Source organism: Paroedura picta, chromosome 1 (assembly GCF_049243985.1).
Source record: "Paroedura picta isolate Pp20150507F chromosome 1, Ppicta_v3.0, whole genome shotgun sequence".
Lineage (NCBI taxonomy): Eukaryota > Metazoa > Chordata > Lepidosauria > Squamata > Gekkonidae > Paroedura > Paroedura picta.
In genome coordinates this window covers 78,358,541-78,379,283 of record NC_135369.1, presented here as the reverse complement: position 1 = coordinate 78,379,283, position 20,743 = coordinate 78,358,541, and the positions used below count along the sequence as shown (strand labels likewise).

Sequence of the window (20,743 nt, the reverse complement as noted above, 5' to 3'; positions counted from 1 at the left end):
GGGGGCCGCTGGAGCTCAGCCGCTGGAGGGGGCCGCGCGGCGGCGGCGGCGGCGGCGGCGGCGGGGGGGGGACGAGGACGAGGACGAGGGGTGGCGGCCGCTAGTCAGAACCGCAGCTGGAGGGGGAGGGGGAGCGCGCCTGCCGTTACAGGCGCCTTGTGACGTCGACGCGGCCAGAGCCTGGAGCGCGTGGAGCCAGCTCCATTGTTCACGCCCCCTGCCTGCCTTGGTGCGTTCTGTCGCCGTTGAGAGCCTGTCGGCCGCGCGCCCTTTGCCTGCTGTGTGCGCTGAGCGGAGGACGCGGGGCCCGGCCGAGCTGCTTCCTTGTCCCCATGGCGACCGGGCGGCCTTTCCAGCTGGTGGTCTTCGGGGCTTCGGGCTTCACCGGCCAGTTCGTGGTGGAGGAACTGGCGCGGGTGGCGGCCGAGGATGAGCTGCGAGCCTCCGTGCGCTGGGCCGTGGCCGGCAGGAGCAAGGAGAAGCTGCGGGCCGTGCTTGAAAGAGCGGCCGAGAAGCTGGGTACGAAGCTGGGCACGGGGCGCTCTGGGCGCGGGCTAGAAGGGGTCGCAGAGGCACCTCCCTTCCCTCCGTGATGCGAAAACCAAAACAATGGCCCACGTCCGCGCGCCCTCCGGGGGGGGGGAGGGGTTCAGCTGCAGTCGGATTTAGGAGTCGAGCACGGTGAAGTTAATATCCGACTGAATAGATTCTATTTTAGGCTTGCTGGGGTGGTGTTTGCTGATGGCCTGGGTCCGTGGCGTGACTTGAACTAGACCTAAACCAGATTCTTCCTGTGGCTTCACCTGTGTCGCCTTCGGTCTGCCTCTAGCGAGTGGAGAGGGGCGGGTTGGACGGTGCTAGCGCTGCCTTTGGAGCATTGGGGCTGGGCCGCAGGGGCGCTGGTGACCCCGGCGTCTGCGCATCTTGGACTTCGGCCTTAATGTTACCTTTTCGCCCTCGGGACGGGGGGGTGCGCATGTCATATTTTAACACCTTTGCCCCGCTGGGATCGACTAGGTAAAATGTAGGCAGTGCAGAGTTCCGTTGACTTGCAGGTGCGTCACCATAATGTCTCTGCTGCTTCCCAGCGATGGAGATGGCGTTTACATTGGTCAAAACGGATCAGGCCTTACTCAAAAGAATAAATGGACACAAGGCTGGCATCAAAAATCGCAATATTCAGAAACTAATGGATCATTTTAATTGTTGAGGCATTTGCTTCTATTCTGAAAATAACTCTTGTCCTACAGAGGAACTTTTCAAGAAAAATGCAGTGGGAAATTGCTTCAAGAAAACCACTAACGGTACTAAAGAGATACATCTGCATCTTTCTATTCATTTTGCTTATCTTTCATCTTACACTAAATTTTAATTATTTAACAGCAGTTGGAGCAATTTCACACCCATGGTTTTAAGATTAGGTTTTGTACTGAACCAGCCTCTCATTGAAATACATCCACCCTCTCTGTTGTGTATATAAATTGGACCTGATAGACTTACACTCCTATGCATTTGTTTCAGTTACCTATGTTTCATAACAGATTGATGGAATATGTTTTGTTAGCCTTTAAGGTGCCACTGGATTCCTGCATTACAAACTGACAAGGATACCCACGTGGAATTTTCAGTTTTTCCCAGTACCTTCTAGTTTTGGAGCTGGGAAAAAGGGTTTGCCTGATGGAGACAATGCAGATTGCCATTGGCCTTTGTGCTGAAATTAGATTGTGTACATTTCTTGTATTTGGAAAGGAAGAGAACTTTCTGGTTAGCACTTTTAATTGCAAATGACTCCACAGATTTTATTATGTTCTCAGAAATTCATGAGAGAAGGCCTTATTGTTCCTGTATAGAAAATTGAGACTGATAGTGATTTGTACGTGGGGAGATGGATCTTGAACCAAAACCTCCTAAATTGAACGGACAAGGTGACTACTAAACATTTGATCATCCTGGATCTAGACTTTGTAATTTGGATAGCTCAGAACTGAATGTTTGTGAATCGATAAAGGAGCAAAAACTTGTGGGAGTGGTTGAACTCCCTTCTTTGCTGCAGCCCTACAATTTTGCTGGAGTTTGAATCCAGCCCACAGTTTGCATGCTTGTGCAGCACAGTTAACATTCACTTTGCTGTGTTATATTCAGCACAATTTTGTACATATTTATTCTGAAGTATGTATCTCTTGAGTTCAGTAGTACTTACTTCAGAGTAAGCGTGTTTACGATTGCAGCCTTAATGACATGTGGGGGCTTTCGTATTAAAATAGCAGTAACTGTATTTGAAGTGAAATGAATAGTACAAGTTACTGATCTAAGACTGACTTTTGCTGTCTTTTGTGCACCTCCAAACAGGGATGTTCTCTCTTTCCTGACTTTTAAGCTAATTGGTTCTGGTAAAAGGCTCTCATGCTTAGACAGTAAATCTTACAGCGACCTAGCACATTTGGATTTTTTTTTTATTTTGAACTTATACATAAAAATACAAACTTTAAAAATGTGAACGTGCTGTGTTGCTGGAAGGTGCTGTTGTTGTTTTTTTAATCTTGCACAACTTTGCTTCTTAATCCTGTATAGGTTTGCTGATGAGTTTCAGTTGAAACTTGCAGGATTCCTTTGCTTTACAGCCCCAGGCTTCCTCATGTATTATTTGCGTAATGGAAAAAAGTGTGATGTTGTCCTTCAGTTGCTAGTTGTAAAAAAATTTCTTTAACCGCTCTTAGTGGAGCGGATAAAATAATTTGTTAAGGGCCCCAAAGGTGGGCCCTGTCCGTGATGAGGAAGGGTGCCCATAGGCCCCTTCCCCCAGACTGACAAATCGGGAGCCACGAAGTGCCTCCCGATCCACCCCCCTTCCTCCTCGCCCGCAGCCGCCCGCCACCATGACTTGCCTCGCCTCGCCTCCGCCCGGCCAGGTCGCCGCAACGCCGCGGACTTGCCACTCCGCTGCCGCCTCGCCACAACACTCCACACAGCCCCACGTAGCCTGCGCTGCGGGGGGGGGGTGCCGCGCCACGCCTGCATTGGCCCTGCCGACTCCTGGGGCTCAGATGAGCTGCATGCTGCCACGGCCGCATCGGCCCTGCCGACTCCTGGGGCCCGGACGAGCTGCGTGCCACCCCACACCCACACCGGCCCCGCCGACTCCAGAGCCCAGCTAGCGCCCGGTGCATTAAGACTGCAGAGGGCTTATTTACTAGTATATCATATAATCACTAATAATTGCTATAATTGTTCTCCAAAACTAGATTCATGGCTTATCTTAAACCTCAAATTCAGATAAAATAACTGCAATATCAGTATTTGTTACTATATGGTTGTCTTCTTGTTCTTAAGTAGTGCCCTACGATTTCTAAGGAGCTTCTTTCTAGAGGTATATTGTGATGAGAGGCCCCATCTTCCCTCAGGCAAACATATATTTTGAAAAAGCACCTTGGAAGAGATATAGTAGAGTCCATATTTATGTCAGAACAACAACAAAGAGAGCCTCTGAATTTAATTTTCTAGCTACTTGTTTGTGAAAGAATTTTGGATTAGCCTTTATTTTCTTCCCTTAGCCTAGTAGTTAATAAGGATTATTAAGAAAAAGGAAGGAATAGTTTGGACAGAAATAGATATAGTGTCTTGAATTCATTGTAACGTTTTTCTTTCCAATTTCAGGGAAGGCAGAGCTGAAGTCAGAAGTTGATATAATCCTATGTGATGTCAGTGATCCAACATCTCTTGCTGATATGGCTAAACAAGCAGCTATTGTTCTGAACTGCGTAGGCCCTGTAAGCATCTTGCTCTTTATAAGGAAGGAGACAAAATGTTCTTATGTGCATTTTGTAAATGAAGTTCATTACATTTTGCAGGATCATGTTTTTGAAAAGGAAAATGTTTGAAGTCTGTTAAACTTAAAAGTTTCCTAAATGAATACATCTTAAAATAGAAAATCCCTTGAGACAAATTTTTAAAAAAATGGGAAAGAGAAGGGATTATATGTTGAGAATACAGGTTGGCCTTGTACTTTTTGAAGTAGCTGTACTTACTGCTCTTGTTGGTTATTTAATTAACAGGAGAACCAAAAGGAGCTTCTTTTTCCCCTTTTCATTTTTCTTCTAATTTGTTGTATCATGAACATCTGGCAAGAATAACTCTTCATAATTAAATTTAAAAAATCATTAGCTTATTTTCCGTCTGTTCTTACTGTTTATATATATAGTTGTGAAATGGACATGACAAATAATGAGTAATAATTTATCCTGTTCTGTCTGCTTAAAAGCTGAGAGTTGTAGTTAAGCATGTTGAAATTGTAGGCAGGGAGGAAGGTGAAGATGGGAATGATTGCTTCATGCTGTTGCAAAGTTCAGTCTACCCACTCATTATTCGTAGGGTAAAGGTCAGTTATTGTTTCTTGCATATTTCGTAGATGAATAGAAACAGTGTACAAACATCATGAAAAATAGCAGTACATTATTGAAAAGATTTATTTGGAGTTCTTCATGACATCAGGTTAGCATCTAACATTAAGCATAATCTGATATATTCAGCTAGTATTAAAATCATTACCATTATAATGAATAAACGAGACCACTTTCTTTTTTAAAACCCTTTTTAAACCCTTCCTGTTTATAAATAGGATACATTAATTTTTGCTCATTTAATTTTTGTGCCTGGATTTCTGGAAAGATTGGTGGGATGCAATAGGTCCATGATAGAAAAGATCAAGTTTTCCAAGTTTCTGCCATACAGTCCTTAACATAATTTTCTACCTATTATGTAGAAAATCTATTAACTGTACTGTCTAACATTGACTATTTCAGGATTAGGAAAGCATTTAGTAGATTCGTAAATTAGATTAATCTGTTAAAAACAATTTATTCATATTAAAAGCTTGGCCCCTATTTAAATGAGTAATTCTTTAAAAAATATTTTGTGAATTTAGATGCCAGGCATTATCTTAGAAGAATAATCTTTTCCTGTGTGAAAAAGAGGGCAAATTTGTCATCTATGGTGATGTATGCTGTGAGAAAGTATACTTCAAAGGTTTCTGTAACGTAGTCTACAGACAAAAAACACATCTACAGAAGAATCATCACAAGCAAATAATATGCTTACATCCCTTCTGAAATACCAGTAGAACCAGTAGATCTTCTATGCAGACTGGAACTGCAGAACACAGCTGTGCAGCTGGCTAGTTCTAGGGGATCTGTCCATTGCCCTTCTCCAGGGGTTCCCAGTAGCTGAAGGGATTTAAAATTTCTTGCAGTAGCTCTAGACTGCTTAATCTAATTAATAAAATCTATTTTCCTTCACCACTTTTATGTTTATTGCCTGCGTACTGCTCACAAGAACCATTGATACAGCTTATAGTATTTGAACTTGTATAGTTAATCAGCAAAGATTCTTCCATTGGTTAATAGTCCTATGCAGAGTATGATTAGATAGTTTGATTTTTCAAACAAGTAATCCATTTTGTTTTGTCCTATAGTACAGATTTTTTGGAGAACCTGTAGTAAAAGCTTGTGTTGAGAATGGTGCCAGCTATATCGACATTAGTGGAGAACCCCAGGTATGTCGAATTGGGAAAAACAAGAGATAAATCTATGGGATCTTGTTTCTGAAACAGTTCTGCAGGGCCTGCAAAAGGGAGTTCTTTCACCAGGCGTTTGGTTGAGGTCGGTCGAAACCAACAACGCTCACTGGGACCCTGAACCTTCCCTCCTAGGAATACACATACCAATCTCAACCATGGACCTGTTGATTACTATCCTGTTAAACTGTTATCATTGTCATTATTATTGTTACTATTGTTGCATTTTAGTTTATTGACAAAACTGAGTTAAGTGTATAGTTCTCTGCGTTCTATGTGAACCGCCCTGAGCCTCGGGGGAGGGTGGTATACAAATGTAATAAATAAATAAATAAATACCCATATTTCCACATCATCAGATTGTAATTAACATTTTATTACATCTCTGCCTAAGCATCCTAGAATGCTGTGAATGAGGAGCTGTACATTTCCCAGCATCCATGGATGCTTCTGCTTATTTTTGTAAGGCTTACGCAGGGTCTTTTAATATTTTTGTAAAGCTTCTTTAGTGTCCTATGGGTCCCCTTCTTGATAAGTTAGGGGAAAATGGTGTGATGGTCACTATATAACGTTACTAAGGGCCCAATCCCCTAGGCAAACATCTGCTTATCATTACAGCAAACACATAGTGAACATGCAAATAGTGACTAGAGTCAAATGGTGGTGGCGACAGTGACAGCATAGGTTGTTCCTTTACAGAAAAGAGAGAACATAAATATTTGTTTATTATAGCCATGTGTAAGCACTTAATTGGCAGGGAGGGCCGCATGGTATAGCCCAGTCTCATCAGATTTTGGAAGAGAATCAGGGATGTGAGACCATCAAAGAAGACTCTGCAAAGGCAGGCATTGATAAAGCACCTCTGCTTTTCACTTGTCTTGAAAACCCTTTGCAGGGGTTGCTATTAATCTGCCATGACTTGATGACACTACACACACACACACACACACACTTGCACTTATTGAACATTTTGATCCTTCTATGTAAAACAAATTCCTAAAACTTTCCAAAATGGAATATCAGTTAGTGACTATGATAATAGTTATATAATTGTGAGAGTTAGGTTTACAGTGATTATCTAAGTTTGAGAAATTAGAGAAAGTACTGCCTGTTTTTTCTGTACAACATGGTTAGATTTCTGTTTCAGTTTCTGGAAGGAATGTACCTGAAATATAATGACAAGGCTGCAGAAAAAGGGGTATATGTTGTTGGAAGCTGTGGCTTTGACTCTATTCCAGCAGATATGGGAGTATTATACACCAGAAACAATTTGAAAGGTAAATAAATAAACTCATACTTGGTAACTGGTGTAAAACAGTAATGCTGTTTTTGTTTGATGTTTTAAATTTTGAGCAGGCACAGAATCGCGGTATGCTTGCCAAAAAGCCTTTTCTATGTTAATACCCCACTTTTCAACCAGATAGGCTTTCCAAAGCAGCTTACAGTTGAAATCCATCACTCTTCTAAAATTAAAGCCAGTTTATGAGATTTTTAATCCGTTTTCACAGAATCACAGAATCATAGAGTTGGAAGGGGCCATACAGGCCATCTAGTCCAACCCCCTGCTCAACGCAGGATCAGCCCAAAGCATCCTAAAGCATCCAAGAAAAGTGTGTATCCAACCTTTGCTTGAAGACTGCCAGTGAGGGGGAGCTCACCACCACCTTAGGCAGCCTATTCCACTGCTGAACTACTCTGACTGTGAAAATTTTATTCCTGATGAGGGTGCCTCTCCCTCATCTTCCTGCTGCTTGCAGTGACTAGCATTATCTGGTTTCTAAATTTATTCTGCCTGAAAGGGCCTCCCTCCTGGACTTGCTGTTCAACAAAGATAAACTTGGTAGTGTTGAGAACTGTCCTCAGGAGAGTTCCATTAGTCGGTAAGATCTTAATAGGACAGATAATCCTAGATAATCTGGTGATTTCCACTGTGGGGAATCTCCATGCAGGAGGCTTTTTCAGTTCAAGAAAATGGATAAATGGAAGGATTTGTAGGTATAGAAGGGGAGGCAGTTTTCACCAGCTCTTCCCTTATGCTGTTCATCCCTGTTCTCCAGAAGCAGCATTTGGGGTGCTGCAGGGCAAGAGAGGAAGGTGAGAAGGTGTTCCTTGGCGATCAGAGGAGATTTCCACTGAATCCAGGCCATGTATTGTGGCCAGTGTTAAATCTAGGAGGATTCAGCGTAATCTGGAACAGTTTCACTGTATAATATAAAAAGCTAAGGCCTAGGAGGGCGAAGAGTGGGTGGGGCCAGTCTGATCTTTGGACTAAAGATCAGACTGGCCCCACACCCCTGAACTTGGGACCAATAGGGAGATGACACAACCCCAGCTCCCTCTTGTTGCCTAAGGCTTAGACCACTGACGGAGCTGGCAAGTGGCTGGTGAGTGCTTAATGTTAGATGATGGCAGAAGCCTAATGTTAGACAATGGCAGAGACTTACAGACTGAGACTGGGGTGGAGTGGTGCGCGTGTGCCCTTCTGGGCTATGGGCTGTGGGCTATGGCCAGCCGTTACCAGCAATTGTTTGTATTCTGGGGAACAGACAGACAAACTAGCATCAGTCCTGCGAGTCTGGAAAGTGCAGACAGATCTAAATAAAGAATATTTACAGCCTGAAACTGTAAATAGTAAACAAGTAAATGGCTGGAGAGACATGGGAATTGAAGTGACTTTTTCAAGCTTGGCCTGGTAAATAAAAAAAAACAGTATTTGCCAGGAAGGTCCTATGAACTCAAAGGCATAAGTGGCTCAGGATTTCAAGTGGAGTTAGCTTTACAGGAAAGTAGACAGTGAGACTTTGGGGGAAACTAGATGATCCACTTTTATTAGCCAACGACTTGGCCTTACGGACAACAACATGGACTGCAGTTGCCAGCAGTAGGCCTTAGGCTTCAGAAGGGCAGACATCACCAGCCAAGCAACCAAGGGGAGTCTGGGGCCATGTGCATTCCCTTTGAAGGGATGCATGTGAGGGGAAAGAGCTTTCCCTTCAGCCTAACTTCCTGGAGATGAGCTGAACTTCCAGGGGATTGGCAGACCCCACCTGGAGGCTGGCATCCCTAAACCTCAGTGGGATAGAATGCTACACAGTCACCCATCCAAAGCAGCCATTTTTGCCTGGGGAGCTGATCTTTATAGTCTGGAGATGAGCAGCAATTCCAGGAGATCTCCAGGTACCTGTCCATGGTCTGAACATTGGCTGTCCATGGCCTGTCCATGGTCTGAACATATTCCTTGAAGTCTGCAGGTGGGGCTTCAAATGTTTTTAATGCCCCCACCCCAGCCACCTAGCACCCACTGACCTATTTCAGGTCAAGAAAACATTGCAGAGAGAAGGTAAGGTTGCCAGATTGGTGTAGTTTCATGTTCTGGAATTCCACACTACCTAGGTGTGCATAAACCTGACTAAGACTGCTGTGCACAGAGAGACCTCCTCTAAGGGTTGCCATCTTCCAAGTGAGGCTCTCTACCCCACCGGGGAGTCTGCTATGGGGAGAGGAAGGGAAAGCGATTGTAAACTGCTTTGAGACACCTGAGGCCTGCTGGTTGACTCCTTTCCTTCCTCTTACTACCGCCATGCTCCAGTGCCTGTTGTATTCCTGGATACAATGGGGTGTGCCCCTAGTAATAAAATAATAAACTTTTTTTCCCTTCCCACAAGGCTCAGGGCGGGTCATATCAGTCATAAATACATTAAAATTTTAAACCATAATTTGCATTAAAACTGTTCCTATTAACCCTCCCAAGTATCATTAATAAAATATTACCTATCTAATAGTAACATCAATGTTACTATTATTATGGAGTGTATCCTTATTTGGGAGATGCATCTTCCCACAGTGTTCTGATTTCTTCTTGGGAGGCTAGCTGATAGGTGTTATTGATATTCCCTTCCTGGCCTCAACCATAGTGCAAGGTTTCCTTGGTATCTCATGTGAATTAATTCTGCTTGTAATTGTAATAGGCATTCTTTTATAGTGTAAACAGGCTCTACAAGAGATGGGTAGGTGATGGGCTACAGTAAAAGAGGGTAGCTCTGAAGCAGGGATTGACTGAGGGGGAGGTGACCTGAAGGCAGGGGAGAGAACACACCCTTCATGCCTGCCTTGCCCACCTGACATCGTCTCTTCAGCTACAGCCAGGATTTCCCTTGCTTCCCCTCCCCTCTTCCCCCCTCAACCACCATGAGGCCTCAATGACTGATTGAGGGAACTGAGAGTGAGAGACTGGCCGCCACAACCATTTCTCACCTTCAGCCACCCTGTCATTTTGTACACTGTTTAAGCCACCTCTTCCTGCTCAATGGCACTTTTTTTAGAGCAGGATGGACTTGAGGACCACTTGACTGTGGGGGGGGGGGAGGCATGAGGCGTGGCATCCTCCTGGCATTCTGACATCATTCAGAAACCCACTCCTAGCATTCACTGCTTTAAAAAGTGCATTTTTGCCAATATGGCTTGCCTTTTACATAGTAGAAGATGGCATAATATTGATTGCTTTAATTATCTTGTTTGCAGCTACAGTTTGGTTCTTCACTATGACCATGAATTCACTTTTTCTTTTTAAGGTACCTTAACTGCAATTGAAAGTTTCCTGAACATACAATCTGGCCCTGAGGTTTGTTAACTATTGTTTGCTAAGCTTGTGTTCAGCATCTCTCAGATACACAAAATAAAATCATTGCTCTTTGAGAAGGCAGAGAAAAATAGTTAGCTAATCATTATCATATTGGAAATGGCAGCCTGCATGACTGTCAGGGACAGCAGAATAAAATTCCTGGGGATTTGCTTCTGCATTCCTCTGTCAGTACTAGAGTAATGCAACATCAGTTTGGCCCTTTTAAACAAGGCTGCACAAGGGAGCTTGCCGTTGAGATGGTAAGGGGAAATCCCCCCCCCCCCAGTCAGGTCAGCTGTTGGTTTAAATGGGTCCAAGTTATTTGAACCAAAGAACTCGGCAGTATGAAGCTAACAGTTGGTCAGCTCGTTCTTGTGAAGATCAGAATGCAGGGGTAAACTCCTGCTTTTCAGAAAGGATCACAAACTACCATGAACTGCCCTGCAAATTAGTTGTGGTTTTTCAGTTCACAAACTTGATTCATGAACTCCAAACCAACAAAAATTTGTGACAAGCTTTGGTTTGTCAGCCAGTTTATGCCCATCCCTATCCCTATTTGTAATATAGCAGAAAAAGGAACAAATGCAACACTGAAAGAGGAAAAAAGAATACTCTCCAGCCCAATAAAACAGATTTATGAACAGAAATGTTCTTGATATGGGGTGGTTATCTAACACAAGTGGCACCAAATACCCTGTGTTCTTTCCTAATCCTATTATTTTCAGCAAATTATTATTTCTATTAGAGAAGATGCATTGATAGACTTTGGGAAAGGTAAAAGAGATGATGTAGGCTGCCTTCAGCTGCATTCTAGAATGTGTTTAATTTCTGTGGCTATGTTGAAATAACTAAAAGTTTAATTTAGTGGGCTGTATATATGACATTTTAACAGGGTTCCTGTATTCATGATGGAACCTGGAAATCAGCAGTTTATGGATTTGCAGATCAAGAGAATCTGAAGAAAATCAGAAGACAAATTGGACACAAATCACTTCCAGTTATTGGAGCGAAACTGAAGAGACGGTATAAGCAATTTATATATGCATTAATGCTTTTAATATTTAACATTTACGTGTCATAATGTGTTGCCAATCTGAACTGCATGGTGAGGCAACTTTCTGATGATTTAAATATTTAATTGAATTAAGTGATTTTTCCACGATTTTTCCTGAAATAAAAATATAGAGGAATTAATTCTTTTATGAAGATGTTTTATCTGAAAGGACTAGATAAAATTAGTGTCTTGGCTCAAAGACTTCATTGAACTTGAATTGCTTTTGCTTTTGTTGACAGAGGTGCCGTGTTTTACTCTAACGAACTCTCTCAGTATTCCATTCCATTCATGGGATCAGATGTCGCTGTTGTAAAAAGAACTCAGCGTTATTTGCACACACATTTGCAGGAGACACCTGTAAGTTTACTTATGTGTTCATACGCTTAGATTTTGTAATGTTTCCAGCATGCAGTTATGCATATGTCAGAATTTCCCAGTGTTTGTCTGCATTTATAAACATCTTGGAAGCATTTGTTTTCTTTCTTATTATTCCCACTGTACCACTTATATAGATGAGTGTTCATGTAAATCTCTTAAATGAACAAGTAAGAGTGAACGGCAACTAGGTCTTTCTTTTGTAATCTCCTTTTCTAAAATGGATTATTTCTTTTTAAGCTAAGCATTCACCAACTTTATTTTTTAAGCAGCAGTTGGATACCCTGTTTTGCCACCTAACACTTGGATATAGCAGTACTGATGCTGGATCCCTGCTATTGCAGTCATAGCACTAATGGGTATAGCTTTTTTCGACATCTAGAACTACCCTTATATTGCCCATAATGAAAAATGGTAGTAATAGCCAGTTATTTGTCATATTGTAGTGATGGGCTGTGGTCTACCTAGGGCTCTGTTCTCAATAAATAGTGTTACTGACATTTGTACTACAGAATAATATGCACATGGCTACAGTTAACTATACCAGTTTTCTCCTTTGCTCAGGTGCAGTATGCTGCATATGCAACTGTGGGAGGCATTGGCTCTGTCATTAAATTGATGTTTGCTGGACTTTTATTTTTAATTCTTGTTAAGTTCAACTTTGGAAGAAAGCTTCTTGTAAAAGTAGGTTTGTTTTAAACTTTTTAAATACACTAAAGTTTGATATTCTTACCTAGTATCCTGAAACTTACTGTGTGTGTCCCTTTTTCAGTATCCTGAGTTTTTCTCTGGAGGATATTTTACAAAGGATGGGCCAACGCAAAAACAGGTAAATAGTACTTTCATTTTTTGTTGATACTGTTTTTTTTGCAGGGCAGGTTTAATAATAATTAAAGAATGTTTAGATAAAATCTTGGTCCCAGGGAGGTTGCAGTATCAGTGAACAGGAGGCTGATTTGAAATGTATGAAGGAAGAAAATCTGAAATTTAACCCTGACAAAAATGTAAGTGCTTGTGAGGGGAAATTCTTACCCAGGAAATGGTCTATCTTCTGTTCCAGATGGGTCCTCTTTTGGGAAGCCACCCACCTAATATCAGAAGGAGGGACATAGCCAGGCTTGCAAAGATAAAAGTAGTGGTTGGGTGGGTAAGCACTCCTTCAGGTATGTTGGTCCCAAGCTATACAAGGCTTTAAAGGTCAACACCAGCACCTTGAATGGTGCCCAGAAACAAATTGAGAGCTAGTATTGGTGGACCAAGACTGGATTGACATGGTTTGTATAACCCACTTCACTCAGCACCCTACTTAATATATTTTTTTTTAGTTAATATTTATTGATTATATATACACACACACATAAGATTGTCAATGATTAATTGGTTCTCTTGAGAGATTCATCCCCCCTTCCTCACCTCCATTCAATCATTGGTTAATTTGATAGTCCACAAAGAGCTTCCATTGCTTTTGGAATTCATTTTCCGGTCAGCTATTGACTAATACTATCAGTCTCGCCAATTTAGCAAAGTCAGATAGCTTTTCTAACCAAAGTTCTGTCGTGGGTATCGTCTTCACTTTCATTTTTATTTTTCATTCCTATCTGTCTCCAAGTGAGTTAATAAACTACAACCGGTGATTCTTTCGCCTCAAAAATAGACATATGAATTAGGGTGTAATTCAGTGTTATATTAATGCAAATTCTATTGTACCCAGAATCTAATACTTTTTTATTTCTTGTGTTTTATATTACAGATGGAAGGATCGTCTTTTGAAATGACCTTTTTTGGTGAGGGATACAGTGTAGGACAGGATCCAAAAGAGGGCAAACCAAATGTAAAAATCTGCACTCAAGTGAAGGGACCAGGTAGAGTTAACCATATTGTAGCATTTTATTAATATGAAACTGTGCCTGAGTACATAGTAAGGCATCATCATGTATATAAAGAGGCAGTGACTTCGATTTTAGGGTGTGGGAAAGGGAACTGGCAAAGTTCCAATTCTTGCTTATATATAAAATACATTAATTGGTAAATTCCTTCACACAGAGGTATGCTTTGGTGAATCTTTTTCCCCTCAGTGGAAAGTAGAATTTAATTAAACTCACGCTCACTTTCCATAAATAATTCCAACTTTTTTTGCTAAAACCTCCAATTCGAAACAATCTCGCTAAATGGTTTAAAGTGGTTGGCTTCTTGTTTCTATGGGTATGAGTGATGGGCTGGTACATTCCTCTCTTCCATGAAATATTCTCTACATATCTAATTCAGTACTAACTATAATTTCTCAGTTGTATATAGTAGAATACTGGTTTGCATTAGGTATGAAACTAAGTGGAAGATTACAACTGAGCATCAAGAAGACAAAAATACTGAATTGAAGAAAATGAATGTTTTCAACATTTTCAACATTTTCTACTCTTTGGTTCTATCATCAACCAAAGGGAAATCAGATGGGAAGGGCTAGAAAAGATCCTTGTGTAAAGATGTGATACCGGTGACCTAAATATAGATAACTAACCATTACAACAGTGTGATGTACTAGTTAAGAGCTGCAGAATCTAATCTAGAGCACTTGGTTTGATTCTGCACTCCTCCTCCTGAAGTTTGCTGAGTGACCTTGGGCCAGTTACAGTTCTCTCAGAACTCTCTCAACCCCATCTACCTCACAAGGTGTCTGTTGTGGGGAGAGGAAGCCTCTTTGAGACACTGCAGAGTAGAAAGCAGGATATAAAAGCCAGCTCTTATTGTATTCCTCATTACTGTGTATGATTTTGAAAGTTGGTCAGTGAAGTCAGCTGACAGGAAGAAAATTGAATCATTTGAAATATGTTGGGAGGAGAATTTTGCAGGTACCATGGACTGCCAAAAGGACAAAAGTGGATTCTAGATCAAACCAAGCCTGAACTTTCCCCAGAAACCAAAATGACAAACCTGAGGCTATTGTACTTTGGTCACAAAATGAGAAAACAAGACTCACCGGAAAAGACAATTATGCTAGGAAATGTTGAAGGGACCAGGGAAAGAGGAAGACCAAATGTGAGATGGATTGACTCAAGAACATTCCCATGTCCCTTAGTTTTGCAAGGCTGTTAATTATTGGACTTATTGGAGGTCATTAAAGCACAGGGTCACCATAAGTCAGAAGTGACTTGGCAGCACTTAATACACAGAGATATGCACTGGTGACAGAAACCCATTATCAGATAAAATCTCATTTTTCTAGCCTTCTTTGTCAAGAAAATATTACTGTGAAACACAGACATGCTATTTGTTGTGAATAAAAGTGTATAACGATCACAATAACATTATATATTTGTAAGGATCTGTGCCCCGGAGCAGGCTGTAACCATAGTGTGTGGCCTCAAACTACTCTGAAAAAGGTCATTTATGAGTGGTAGGTCACTGTAAACCTAAGAGGAAGAAAAATCTGATGGCAACTACATAAAGTCTAAAACAGCTGGAGGGGCATTTACAGAGTTCAAACGTGGTGTGTGAGGTCAGTAGTATAGTCATAAATTGAGGTCATGACATTTACCATAAGCAAAAATTGTTGGGCAGTGGAAAGGATGGGTGTTTCAGGGAGATGTTTCATGGTATCTGTCCCTTATGTAATAATGTATTGCATCCAAGGCTAGGGTAAAAGTTATGGGAGTTTAATTAGGGGGATGTTTTGTTTCTTGTAGAGGCTGGTTATGTTGCTACACCCATAGCCATGGTTCAGGCAGCTGTGGTACTTCTGAAGGACAAGAGTTCTCTTCCTAAACAGTGAGTCTTGATGTCCTCGGTGTAAAATATCGCTAACTTTTGTATTGACAGGTCAATGTCACCGTTTCATATGAAAGTAAGCCTGAGCTGCACCTGAATGGATTATATATTTGCTGGTCTTGGTGCTTTCTAAGGGTTAGAGTTGGAATGTGCATGATAATTCTTTAGAAGACGCTCACTAGTAGTGAAATATGTCAGAGATTATAGATAAATGTTGGTACAATCTAGATTAGGGGTTCCCATAGTGGGCAGTATGCCCCCCCTGGTGACGTTGGAGCAATCTAGGAGGGTGGTGGGGAATTCTGGGGCAATGGGGGCCAACAGTTTGACTCTTCCTGCTTTGGCTGCAATTTCCTAGCAAGAGGTGTTCCAAGGTGGCTTGCCATTGCCTGCCTCTGGGTAGTGGCAATCCTGGACTTCCTTGGTATTCTTCTATCCCAGTGCTGAATGGGGCCAACCCTGGTTAGCTTCTTGAAGAAAATGACTAAATAATTCGTTAAGCTCTTGGGGGGAGGGCTTTGTCCGTGATGAGGAAGGGGCCTGATTGGCCCCTTCGGACAGACCATCGGCTGATTGGCCCGGCCGATTCTCAGCCTGCTGAAGGAAGCAACTGCGAGCCTCTCGCCGCTTCAGGCTGCCCACAAAGGGAACCCCTGGCAGCCTGCCGGGGGCTCCCTGGTCTAGCGCCCGCTGTATTTAGATACAGCGGACTTGATTACTAGTTTATTTATATTTTCAATCTAGCCTCTGCTTAAAAACTTCTAAATAAGGAGAACTCACCACCTATTCCTGTTCCACTGAGGAACCACTCTGTGAGGAACTTCTTCCAGATATTTAGCTGAAATTTTTAATTAATTTCAACCCATTGGTTCTAGTCTGACCCTCTGGGGCAACAGAAAACAACTATGAGAGCCCTCCAAGTGTTTGAAGAAGGTTATCATATCAACTCTTAGTCATCTTCTCTCCAGGCTAAACAGATCAAGCTCCCTCAACCTTTCGTCATACGACTTGGTCTCCAAACCCCTCACCATCTTCATAGCCCTCCTCTGGACACGCTCCACTTTCTCTACATCTTTCTTCAGTTGTGGTTCCCCAAAACCAAACACAGTACTCCAAGTGAGGTCTTACCAGAGTAGAGTAAAGTGGTAAGATCAGCTTATGTGATCTGGACACTATACTTCTTTTAATACAGCCCCAAATCGCATTTGCCTTTTTAGCAATCAAGTCACTGCTGGCTCATGTTCAGTGTATGGTCTTCTAAGACCTCCAGATCCTTTTCACACATACTACTGCCAAGACAAGTCTCATCCATCGTATAGTGATGCATTTAATTTTTCCTACCTAAATGCAGAACTTTACATTTTTCACTATTAAATTCATTTTATTCATTTTAGCCCAGTTTTCCAGCCTGTGAAGATCATTCTATATCCGGACTCTGTCTTCTGGTGTGTTTGCTACCTCTCCCAGTTTAGTATCATTTGCAAATTTAATAAGCGACCTCTATTCCTTCATCCAAATCATTTATGAATATGTTGAACAACACAGGGCCCAGGACAGATCCCCGGGGCACTCCATCACACCTCTCCAAAAAGATGATGAACCATTTACAAGCACCCTTTGGGTGCTGTCAACCAGTTCTTGATCCACCTAACACTAAGAGGTTCCTTTCCACATTTTACCAACTTGCCAATAAGAATATCGTATGGAACCTTATCAAAAGCTTTACTAAAATCAAGATAAACAATGTCCACAACATTCCCATGATCTAGCAAGGTAGTAACTTTCTCTGAAAAAAGAGATAAGGTTAGTCTGACATGACTTGTTTTTGAGAAAGCTATGCTGACTTTAATCTAGCTGCTCAATGACTGACTGATGATCTAAAATTTTGCCAGTCAGTAGTTACCTGGATCCTCCCTTTTTCCCTTGAAGATGGGGACAAGATTTGCCTGCCTCCAATCTTATGGTACTTCACCTGTTCTCCAAGAATTGTCAAAAATAATAGACAGAGAGGGCTCAGAAATTATATCTGCAAGTTCTTTTAGTACCCATGGATGGAATTCATCTAGCCCAGAACATTTGGTTTTGTTTAAAGAAACTAGGTGCTTATGGAATAACCCTACAGCGATCCTAGGCCACAACACCCCTTCCTTATGTGATTTTGCTATGTCGATCACAATTCCCCTCATAAGAGAAGACTGAGAAGTAGGAATTGAGCAATTCATCCCTCTCTTCATCACTTGTTACCATGTCACTTTCTGGTGCCTGCAATGGTCCGACCATGTCCCTATTTGTTTCTTACTTTGAATACAACTAAAGAACCCTTTCTTGTTTTCACCATTTCTTGCTAGCCTAAGCTCATACTGAGCTTTAGCTTTTCTAACACTCTCCCTATAAGCATTGGTTATTTATTTATATTCCTCCTTGGTTATAAGGTCCTTCCATTTCCTAAATGAGTCTTGTTTATTATTCAGTTCTTTTGAAAGCTTTTTATGATGCCATCCTGATTTCTTTAGGTTCCTCCCAATTTTCCTTCTCAAGGGAATTGTCTGCGACTGTGCCTTCAGTATTCCACTTTTGAGAAACTCCCAACCTTCTTGGACTTCTATCTCCTTAAGTTTTTCTGATCACGGGATTCTACCCAACATAACTTTAAGTTTGTTAAAATTTGCTCTCCTGAACTCCAGCCTGTATGTTTGACCACATACAGCTTTTCTCTTCCTCAAGGTCATAAAGTCCAAAATCACATGGTCACTTACTACCAAGCGCACCCATAACTTTTACCTTGTCAACCAGTTCTTCCCTATTGGTAAGAATCAAGTCCAAAATAGCAGGCCCCCTGGTTGCCCCTTCCCCTTTCTGAGAAATGAAGTTGTCAGCAAGACAAGTCAAGAATTTATTGGACTTTTAATTTTTAGCAGAGCTATATCTGGGTAATTGAAATCTTCCATGATTACTAGGTCTTGTCTCCCTCCTCTGCTGAGTCTGGCGGTCTATAGCAGACACGCACCATAGTACCACTATTATGTCCTACTCCTTATATCTTTACCCCAAGACTCTCACCTGAACTGTCATGCTCAGACACATATTTCCTCACAAGTGTATATATTAACATACAGTGCTACTCCTCTCCCCTTCTTTATTTGCTCCTTTTAAATAAGTTGTACCCCTCAATCCTATTATTCTAATTATTAGTTATCCCACCAGGTTTCTGTAATGCCTATTAGATCAGTCCCCTTGCTTTATTAGGACTTCTAATTCTTCCTGCTTGTTTCCCATACTCTGTGCATTAGTGTAGAGACATCATAATCCTTCATACGAGTACCGCAGCCTTTTAGTTTTTGAACTTCCCTGTAAGTTAATAGTTTCCTGCATATGTGCCATTCCCTTTAAATCTGCAGGGTTCCCATCTACAGTTATCTTCATCAAACTAGGCTTTGAATGTATGTCTCACTCCCCCATTGGACTTAATTTAAAGCCCTCCTCACCAGGTCCACAAAACTCTTTGCAAAGACATTTTCCCACCTTTGTGAGGGAAAGTATCTCCCTAGCTTTATCATGGTAGCATGATCCATTGTCAAAAAACATTTTTCTCCGATGACACCAATGACATAGCCAGTCGTTTATCTGCATTATTTTTCTTTCCCTTCCTAAGCTTTGGCCATTAACAGGAAGAACTGATGAAAATACAATCTATGCTCCCAAGTCCTTCGCTTTTCCCTCCAAAGCCATGTGGTCTCACTTCATATGCTCCACACTCACAGGTCCCCTAATGGTTAAGTTGGCAGAAGCAAAAATAGTTCATACCAAAGCTTGCTTGCCAAATGCAGTATAAGCCTTTTTGTCATTTTAGTTACTTTACCACACAATGCTTGAATTCACTTAAACTAGGTTTGTTATTAAGTGTGTGGTATTATGGTCTGGTTTTACTTGGCTTATGTTCCCGCTTTCTTAAGAGATGGTGTAGCATTGTCTGTATGAATTCTGGCTGTCAGCATATCATGATAAAATTTCTTTTTTACTTCCACTGTCCTGAAATAATGTATCATTAACAACAACTATATGGCTGGTTTTACAGAGGTGGTGTCTATTCTCCTGGAGCTGCATTCGCCAAAACAAAGCTTATTGACAGACTCAACAACCATGGAATTGAATTCTCTGTTATTAGTCAGCCTGAAGTCTGAAAGAAGTTAAGCATTCCAAAGCAACTGAACAACCAACAGCCTCTATATGGTATCTGTATGCCTCCCCCCTAAAAGCTCAGTTAAGAATGTTCGCTAAATTTAATAAAATACTTACAAAATAACTGTATGTAAATGTGAAATTTTTTTAATATATTGCTTGCAACTGGTGTAAGACTGATTATTACTATTAGAAATTTGTATAAGGGAAAAATATATTACTCCTTAACTGATAGTGATCTTTTAATTAGGTCAGTATTGCTACTTAATACTAATTAGAAATGGTTAGGTTTATTTCAAACATGTAACTTTTCAGTGGGAATCAAGCTAGCTATAATAAGTAATTTTTAATTGCTAGAATAGTCACTATGAAAGTAATATACATTTAATTGTAAGTGAATTAATTGTGCCTTAGCTAAAGAGAAGGAACTGAGGGTTTCTCTGGTGAGCAGCCTTGTGACAGCAGGGTACAGTGTCTCAGTAATACATTAAAGTCCTCAATTCAGCTACAGTTACTGTAAACCTATCCTTACTTTTGTCCACAGAGGCACTGTCACATTGCTCTTCATGGGAATTAGCTGACAACTAATTTTAATAGTAATAAGGACTTTCCTGCATAACAGTATTTTAGCATTAGAGAAAGCAACATCATAATACAATACTATATAGTTTTTATACTAACTGTGCAATATAAATACTTTTAGCAAAACAAATATGTTAAATTGAAGCATGACATTATTTCTTAAATTGATAATCTCAGGGCAAAAAACATGGCACTAATATGTAAGTAACAAATCTGTGAGCTCTCTTTCCCTTAGTTCTCATTTGTAACGTAATAAAATATAGCTTTAGATTGGCTTTTGTTTGGTGTGACTTTTGTAGCTTACTTGAGTCCAATCAACACCCATAGCTCAAAACACATTGTTTCTTAAATGTCAATATAGAAGGAATGTAATATTACTATTTCACATCCAATTGTAGTTTAATTTTTTCAGGCAAGTATTTCATGTTTTTTGAAGGAATATGGTACATTATGTCCCATGAGAGGTGAGCAAGATACGGCTCAAGGGAACTCCCTCCCCACATGTGCAGTACAGTATGGCAAACATTCAGAGCTTGGAAGTCCATGTTTTCTCTTACATGCTGTAAGTGACAACAGGAGTAATTTAAGCATGGATTTGGTT

The 20,743-nt window shown here is 41.2% G+C and overlaps 1 protein-coding gene across 1 annotated transcript; it reads left to right on the top strand.

The window, feature by feature from the left end:
* The first annotated feature begins 202 nt into the window (after positions 1 to 202).
* Positions 203 to 20,415, top strand: SCCPDH (saccharopine dehydrogenase (putative)). Its single transcript, XM_077344293.1, has 12 exons — positions 203 to 519; positions 3,655 to 3,767; positions 5,468 to 5,548; positions 6,717 to 6,846; positions 10,141 to 10,190; positions 11,083 to 11,213; positions 11,484 to 11,601; positions 12,184 to 12,303; positions 12,392 to 12,448; positions 13,370 to 13,481; positions 15,300 to 15,381; positions 19,457 to 20,415. The coding sequence occupies exons 1-12, from the start codon at positions 333 to 335 to the stop codon at positions 19,560 to 19,562; spliced, it is 1,287 nt and encodes a 428-aa protein (XP_077200408.1). The 5' UTR covers positions 203 to 332; the 3' UTR covers positions 19,563 to 20,415.
* The last annotated feature ends 328 nt before the right edge of the window (positions 20,416 to 20,743 follow it).